This window comes from Coregonus lavaretus, assembly GCF_964263955.1.
Source record: "Coregonus lavaretus genome assembly, chromosome: 25".
NCBI classification, from domain to species: Eukaryota; Metazoa; Chordata; class Actinopteri; order Salmoniformes; family Salmonidae; genus Coregonus; species Coregonus lavaretus.
Window position 1 is genome coordinate 28,505,950 of NC_140012.1, and position 9,194 is coordinate 28,515,143.

The 9,194-nt window shown below is 41.8% G+C and overlaps 1 protein-coding gene across 1 annotated transcript in view; it reads right to left on the minus strand.

Annotated features, from left to right (window-relative positions):
- Window positions 1–296: 296 nt before the first annotated feature.
- The window catches only part of hs3st3b1b (heparan sulfate (glucosamine) 3-O-sulfotransferase 3B1b), a 29,256-nt gene continuing 20,358 nt past the window's right edge, over window positions 297–9,194 (minus strand). The window contains 2 exon segments of the mRNA XM_084142327.1: window positions 297–6,964; window positions 6,967–7,196. Of these exon segments, the coding sequence (XP_083998453.1) occupies window positions 6,579–6,964; window positions 6,967–7,196 (616 nt within the window). The 3' untranslated portion in view covers window positions 297–6,578.

A 9,194-nucleotide genomic window follows, 5' to 3' on the forward strand; every position in this document is an offset into this window, starting at 1 on the left:
GGGAAAATTGCAGTTGGCTCAGAACAGGGCAGCACGGCTGGCCCTTAAAAGTACACGGAGAGCTAACATTAATGACATGCATGTCAGTCTCTCCTGGCTCAGAGTGGAAGAGAGATTGACTTCATCACTGCTTGTTTCGTAAGAGGTGCTGACAAGCTGAATGTACCGAGCTATCTGTTTAACTACTATCACACAGCTCGGAAACCCATGCATACCCCACAAGACATGCCACCAGAGGTCTCTTCACAGTCCCCAAGTCCAGAACAGTGTAATGAATACTCAGGTAGAAAAAGGTGTAGATTCACACGCAGAGCGCGGCAGCTGTTTATTACGCCTTCGCAGAAGGCAGGAATCGTGGTCACAGGCAGGCAATGGTCATACACAGGTAGGCAAACAAGCAGGTGAAACAAAACTAGGACTGAAGGCTAAAACTGGTTCTCACAAACGAGCTAGGGAAAGGCTTAGTAGAGTCAAAATGAACAATACCTCACAAGGCACAAACAGAAAGAACTGAACTAAATAAGGAGCTGATGAGACCAGGTGAGTAACTAACACAGGTGAAATCAATGAACAAAAATGAAAGACAGGGCTATGTTCAAGAACACAAAGAAACAGGGCTACGTACAAGAACACAAGGTTGACTAAGAAAACAAATACAGAACCTTACAAACAGACTATAGGAGGCGCACAGTACTACATATAGCCATGACTACATGGAACTCTATTCCACATCAGGTAACTGATACAAGCAGTAGAATCAGATTTTAAAAAACAGGTAAAAATACACCTTATGGAACAACAGGGACTGTGAAGAGACACACACAGGGGTATAGACACATGCATACGCACACATTGTGATATTGTTGTATGGTGGTATTAGACATTTTATATTGTAGATATGTAGTGGTGTAATAATGTTATATGATGTGCTGTTTTATATTTTGTTTTATATGTAATGTAAGTGCTTTAATATGTTTGGACCCCAGGAAGAGTAGCTGCTACCTTGGCAGTAGCTAATGGGGATCCCTAATAAATACAAATACAAATACTGTAGTATTTACAGTTAACTATAGTATAAATACTGTAGGTAAAGGAAACTGTAGTATATACTATAGTAATTAATGTAGTGTTTCTGCAGATTGTAGTATTTACTGTAGTGTTTTTGTTTTATAATCTTTGAGATAGAAGTGGTGGCTTTCTCCTTGAGGAAACCTACTGCAGAAATACTAAAAGAGCTAATTTTCCATAACCTGTTGGTAGGTAGGACTGGGGTCTGAACGAATAGTTCAGAACTTCTGCTCATTTCTATAACCTGTAGGGTACACAGTATATGGTCTATACTTGGCATGTAGGTTTCTCACTTATGGGTGTCACAAATTGGGATATGGGGGTAGGGTCTATGCAAATTAAATACTGTAATAGCTAAAAAAGTGCTGTGTTTTTGCGGACTGTAGTGTTTCTGCTGACATTACTGTATTATTTACAGTGTTGGGGAGTAGTGAACTACATGTAGTTGAACTAAATTCAAATCTAGGTAGTGTTTTTTGTTATGTAGCGGTGTAGCCAACTACTGGAACTGCACACAACATTTCTAGCAAAAAGAAAAGAAAATATCGGTGAAGTAGGCAATAATTGTATTCTTTTTCGGCATCAGACCTTTCTAATGGGCTAAATTACACATTCTGTTAACATATGACACCAAAATGATCTGTTCTTGCAATTTGTAGTCTATGACATTTCAGATTGACATATGATACTTTTTCATGAAGTAGTTTGGATGTAGTGAACTACTTTTTCAATGTAACTGTAGTTAAGTAAACTCAGTGGTGTAAAGTAACTAATAAAAATAATTGTAAGTACTACTTAAGTTGTATTTTTGGGTATCTGTACTTTACTATTAATATTTTTGACAACTTTTACTTTTACTCTACTACATTCCTAAAGAAAATATGTACTTTTTACTCCCATACATTTTCCCTGACACCCAAAAGTACTCGTTATATTTCGAATCCTTAGCAGGACAGGAAAATGGTCCAATTCACGCACTTATCATGATAACACGTGGTCATCCCTACTGCCTCTGATCTGGTGGATTCACTAAACAAAATGATTTATAGCATTTACTTTTGATACTTAAGTATATTTAAAACCAAATAATTGTAGACTTTTACTCAAGTAGTATTTTAGTGGGTGACTTTCACTTTTACTTGAGTCATTTTCTATTAAGGTATTTTTACTTAAATATGACAATTGGGCACTTTTTCCACCACTGACTAAACTATATTTTTTATTAAGGGTAGCTTAACTTCTTTCAGTGTGAAATCATTGGTAGCTTGGTAAACTATCTTTTCAGAGTAGCTTCCCCAACACTGAATATTTAGTAGTGTTTTCTTGCAGACAATACTGTAGTATTTACTATAGTATTCTACAGTATATTACACCATTCTATAGTAAGTACTACACATGTTAGAGGGATACTACAGTGTGTAGTACGGTATTGTACAGTATACTACAGTTTACTACAGAATTCTATAGTAAGTACAGTAGTATTCTATTGTAAACTGTAGTATTTTTTAATGTGGGATTTCATGGGAAAGTGTGATGGAGCGTAAAGAACTCCCCTGGTTTGGAACATAGTTCCAGCATGTCAGCATCCCTGTCAGAACACAACCAGGTAAACACAGCACCTCTGAAAGGGTAAATAGGGCCCTGTTAAGACATGGAGGTGTTCCATATACACGCATCCACGTGTGCGCGTGCGTGCGCACACATGCACGTACGCACACACACACACTTAAATAAACAGCCAGGGAGGTAGAGGTGTATCTCATTAGTCCACACTAGGAACTAGGACAGTGTGTTTCTTTCACAGGGGGTGGAATCAGACACACCACTAGACCCAAACCTCCCACGCTGCTCTGTGTCACCCCACAACCACAAAGGCCCACTAGTTCCACAACCACACACATACAGAATAACATACACACACAAATTCACACCCACACAAAAACACACATTCTCATGTACACACACCCCACTCACACGCACACTCGCATGCACGTACACAGACACACACACCTCCCAACCATTGTGGATGACACAGCATGCCCTTGGTCTGCTTCAGACCTCCTCTAACTACCAGTAATCAGACATTTTCCAGAAAGCCTCCATTTTAGAGGAAAGGTACACCACAGGAAAAGTACCATTGATCCAATTGTGCAATGTCTGAGTGCTCTAGGAACAACTATTTACTGTCTGAGTGCACTACTAACAAGTATTTACTAGCATATTTACTCTAATTGCTAGACTAGCACTTTTTGCATTTCATGTGGAGAGAAATACAGATCATTACTTTCTTGTATGTTCTTTTGATGGGCAAAGATTCCATATTCTAAATGTTTTGAATTTTAAATGTTCATACTCTGACATTGATAATTTCATATTATTTTAATATTTTCACATTGAAATTCAAAAGATGAACTTAGAAAGTTAGAAAGTGGTAAAATATATAATTTTTTTATTTATTTCTTCATACAAAGAAATAGTATGAATGTTCAGTATTTAATTATCTAGAAACATCTGTTCCATTTTGCTCTTTCACTGTGTAAAATTAATTCATTTGATGTACATGATACCACAAAATACTTGATTTACATGTTCTTTTTCATTTTTATACATACACAATCTGCTACACATCTAAGTATTAACCATATTATATGCGGATGGGAATAGGACAAACATCACTAACATTTGTAGATCTCTAAAAGGGTTGAATAAAACTAAACCAGAATGGATGCAGCAGTATGGACCGTGACCATGAGTGCACATTTTTAAGATAGCATGCGTCCCAAATGGAACCCTATTCCCCATAAAAGTGCATACTTTTGACCAGAGCCCTAAAGGCCATTGTCAAAAGTAGTGCAGTAAATAGGGAATAGAGTGCCATTTGGGAGGCATGCTATCTTAAAAATGTGCACTCATGGTCACGGTCCATACTGCTGCATCCATTCTGGTTGAGTAACACTATTCTCTTAGTAACATGAACAAGATGAGAATTCCAATGCATTAGGGGAGACCGGAGGCAAATGTAACAGGGGGTAACTGCCCCAGTCTCCCCTATTCCAACCATTACAGGGAGAAAGATCAACATTATTCCAATTCAGAATGTGATAGCTTGTATTCACATGGTTTTCCTGCTCTATATAAAGACCATTTTAAATGCTTTCAACAACCATTGCACTATAAGGAGAGAAGGGGAGACTGAGGCGTTGTATGATAATTCAAAATAAGTGTAAATTCCTTGGTAGAAAAAGCCACTATGTGAATAATGGACCAGTAAAATTTTAGGACAAGCCCTACCATCCACCTACCATAGCATGCTACCATCCACTAGTTTGAGGTAAAAACCATGGGCCCTGGTCACATATAATACACTATAGGGAATAGGGTGCCACTTGGGACGCAGAATTAGCCCTCTTATCCTCTAAAGAGCATAGTATGACTTTGAAGTAGCCACTACCTGTGAGGGTATGGGCCAGCATGTACATCGCCGAATGATAACTACAGACTGTCTCTTGCATATAAAACAATTCAAATAGAAAGACAAACAATAACAAAGAAGCATTGAGAGAAAGAAAAGGAAAAAAAATATCAAAAGAAAAGATAGTGACTCAAGCTGGAGTGTAGCCTGGGTAACTTGATATCTGAGCTCCATACTCTGAAAAAGTCTTTTATTTGGCAGCAAGTAGGAGCGAATTGAGATCCAATATGAAACTATGAAAGAAACAATGTTAGGATGACGGGTTGAGTAAGGCAAACTATATAGACCATAGCCATACCATAATGAAGTCTGATCATGACAACGGTGATGTTCTGTTCTGTATCTCTGCCCGAGGCCGTTCCCGTAGAGAGCACTTCAGAAACTCTCCTCCTTCCTTTGATCTGTGGACACGTCCCAAATGGCACCCTGCTCCCTACATAGTGCACTACTTTAGACCAAGGCCCAAAAGTATTGTCATTTGACATCTGTTCAAAAGCAGTGCACTACATAGGGAATAGGGTGCCATTTGGGACTCACTTCAAGATCTGATCTGAGGCCTGCCGATCCTGTTTGATGATGGTGTGTTCCAGTGAAGCAGAGCGCTCAGTGGTTTTCTATCATCTCTATCTTTATGCTCTGTATCAGACAGATGTATATGCCACTGCTAGCTCCTAGCTCAACTCAGGCCAAGCGTTTTTACTGTGTCCCCAATGGCACCCTATTCCCTTTATATTGCATTACTTTTGACCAGGGGTCACAGGGCTCTGGTCAAAACCAGTGCACTATATAGGGAATTAGTGTGCCATTTGGGATGCATTCAAGGACTATACTACAGTCCTCCTCTTACCCAGACCATCCTCCCCTCTGTCTCTTCAACAAATCAAAGTCTCTCAGAGCAAATTTAATTGTATGACCTTTGGCTCTGAGCCAACAGTGTCTTGTAATGAGAGCAAGAGTATAGTGGAGAGGAGTATAGTGGAGAGGAGACCTGAATCGATGGGCCTCAGTAACGTTATTCCATTAGCATCATGTCAACATGGAGCCCTATCAAAGTGATGTGGTCAGAAATAGGATTTAGGCTTTTGGTGGATGGGCCATTCATTAGAACAGGCTGTAGGAGCCCTACAAGAGGGAGGCCAGACGTACCCTTTAACCATGTCTGACACAATGAGCAGCAATTAGGCCAATTGATCCACCTGTTATTGAATTACATTTTACATTTTAGTCATTTAGCAGACGCTCTTATCCAGAGCGACTTACAGGAGCATGAATGAAAGGGACATCAGATCAGCTGGTTAGGCCAATGACAGGGCAGGAGATCAGCTGGTTAGACCAAAGGGACAGTAGAATAATGGGATGTGGATAGGGGTAACCCACATTATGAAGCACAATACTTGGATGGAACAGAAACTCATAGGAGTAACTAGACAAGGAGCAATGTGAGGGGGAAGGGTTTGATTATGGCTATTGAACGTGAAAGTGATTATGAATGTTTAAATCAGAATGCACATGAATGGGTTTTTCATCACTGTTCTGTGAACACTATACCTTTAAAACGATGCCTTTATCAATATCCTTCTATTCTTATTTCAGTCACCAATTATTACTTATTTGCATTTTAGCTCTACTGAGTTGACGAGGGACCATTTTAGCTCTACTGAGTTGACATGAGGGACCATTTTAGCTCTACTGAGTTGACATGAGGGACCATTTGAACTCTACTGAGTTGACATGAGGGACCATTTTAACTCTATTGAGTTGACATGAGGGACCATTAAGGGAAGAGTAAAGAAACAAAATAAAATGTGGAATGTTAAAAAAAAAAACTACAAACTAAATGTGGGTCAGATGTTATGTATGTACAATATGGTTAGGCAGCTTAGTGAATTAATTGCTTAGAAATAAAAATAAATTATTATAAAATAGATTTCTGTACATTTTACATATATATAGCAATATCTCCCATGTCTTTTTTTGCCATTCATTGAATTACAGAGAAGAAAATAACAAACAATGTGTCCTCCCAAATTCACATCCATCAATCCCAACCAAAGTTATGTCCTGTCATCTGGTAGAACTTCATGTTGAAAGGCCTGTAGAAGTCCCGTAGCCTCTGCACCACCTCTGGGTGGATGTTGGGGTGGGTCCGCCCTTTGGTTTTGCCCAGGCAGTGGGGCTTGCTGCTGCCCTCAGCCTTCTTGAGGCAGGGAAAGCCCTTGGTCTGGTTGAAGTAGAAGTGTTTGTCTGTGATGATCCTCTTGAGCCCCAGGAAGTCCTGCACCCGGCCTAGCTCTCCGGCCGGGTCGCTGATCAGACGCTCCCCACTCACAAACAGGATCTGACCCATGGGGAAGTACTGCAGCCAGTTGTCCAGGTGCTTGGCATAGATGCCGATCTGGATGGCGCTCCAGGACGTGTCGATGAGCCCCGTAGTCCTGTTTTGAAGGTCAGGCTCTCGAAGGTGGGAATATCGGGGTTCTTGGACAGTGTCTGCGTGTAGTCAGAGATGGCCCTGGTGACGGGGTCCCGCACCACCACAATCAGCTTGGTGTCCCGGGACATGGTGGAGATCCGGGCCGGGGCCTCTCTGGTCACAAAGTAGCTGGGGGTCTTCTCCATGGTGATCTGGCCCTCCAGGGTCTTGGGCATCAGCTCCCTGAGGAGAAGAAAATAGGACAGGGTTAGAAGAAATTCTATGACTCATGACTCTTAGAACTATGAACTAGTACATTTTTAAAGCAGTCAGAAATACACTTTGATTGAGAAAGAAAGAGGGGGGGGGGGGGGGGTAGGAGAGAGAGGGGGGGCAGGGAGAGAGGGAGAGAGAATGGAGGAGCGAGAGAGAGAGAGAAGGGGGAGAGAGAGAGAGAGAGAGAGAGAGAGAGAGAGAGAGAGAGAGAGAGAGAGAGAGAGAGAGAGAGAGAGAGAGAGAGAGAGAGAGAGAGAGAGAGAGAGAGAAAAAGATAGGGGGGGCGGGGGAGTGGTTAGGAGGAGAATCTTGCATAATGTAATATATCTTGCATAATGTAATCAACCAGATGGAGAGCATTGTGTTCTACAATCAATGAGTCAGTCAGTCAGTTAGTGTAGGCCGCTTGGCCTTATTACAGGGCTCACAACCTATTACTACAGGCAGCCTTCCAACATAAACACCACTCACTAAAAACATACACACAGGCTAGAGGCCTTCACATCGCTTGTAGTCATACAGCTATATTCCTCAGTAAAAATCCACCTACAAGAAAATGCTGTGTAGTGTAGAACTTACAATCAAATTCTGTGAAAAAACATTTCACTGTGCTATTTCATCATCTGATCAACAACACACAGAGAAGTGCCCTGTCTCATCTCTCCTGTCTGTCTGTCTGTCTGTCTGTCTGGCTCTGCCAACCATCCTAATGGTCCAGTGACGCTGGGTTTAAGTCTTAATCCACCCTGCCTCTTTACACCATTAACCGCTTAGGCAGCAAAGCACAGCCTAATTTACCTTTCACTGATTTAGCTAGAGCCCTCTGTGGTGTGCCCATGGCGGAGTGCTTCAATAAGCCCTGGAGCTGTCTGAAAGGAGACTCAACAAGTTTCACTTTAGCCAATGTTTCTAGCAGGGCCCGGGCCAGCCAGTACGGCTGTGGTAGTCGGAGTGAGACGGATAGGTTACATACAGAACCTATGATCAAGAGGCATTCGAATGAAAAGTGAACGTGCTCTCCGCTGCCAAGGCGGTTTCGGGTTTCAGAAATGCAAGCCAATCATAGAGAATGGATTATGGCGAGGCGATAAGAGGGGCTTTGACGGACAACGGGACACAGATCCTCTTTCCCTCCCTGGCGGAGAGCCCCTGGAGCCTCTGGCAGGAAACCCTGTACGTCTCTGATGTCTTCATGTGATTCTGGTTCTGATACCCACTAGCTGGAGGTGAGGTGAGGGGTCCTATTATAAACCGGAGATTACAGAAACTTGCACTCATGCATGCTTACGCACGCTCGTTAACACACACACACACATACACAGCCTTGATACACACAACCCTGCAGGACACATACGTATAAATACACACTAGAAGACTGATACTATCTTGCATGAACCCCAGTGCAAACAAGGCAGATAGTTAGCGAGAAAGCAAGGAGGAGGAAGATAATAAGAGAGAAAAAGAAAGAAAGCGAGAGGAAGGAAGGAGAGAGAGAGATAGGGGACAATAGGCTAAAGGGAACCTTTATCTCCATGAGTGTGTGCACCCTGATAGCCTGCCTGTATGGGTTATCTATGTATCAGGCTGTGTTGTTGTGCAGGGGCAGAGTTACACAGCCATTGTAAAATACCCTGTCCCTGCAGTGTGTAATCCCACCATGACTGTTTACACACCCTAACTGCTGTAAGAGGCACTGGCGCTGTCATATAGACCTAGGCTTACCATTCTTTGTCCTACAGTTCCTTCAGTTCTACGTCCTCCTCAGTTCTGCTCTAGAATCTAGTTCATGTAAAACTACTGCACCTCATGGTTAATTCATGGGCATGTACTACTGGCTGGCTCTCCTTTAATGCACTACTAGTCACGTTTTATAGTGGAAATTGTGAGGCAAGAATCGCTTTCTGAGAGAGGGAGGGAGAGAGAGAAATACAGACAGAGAGAGAGTGAAATAGAGAGAGAGACAGA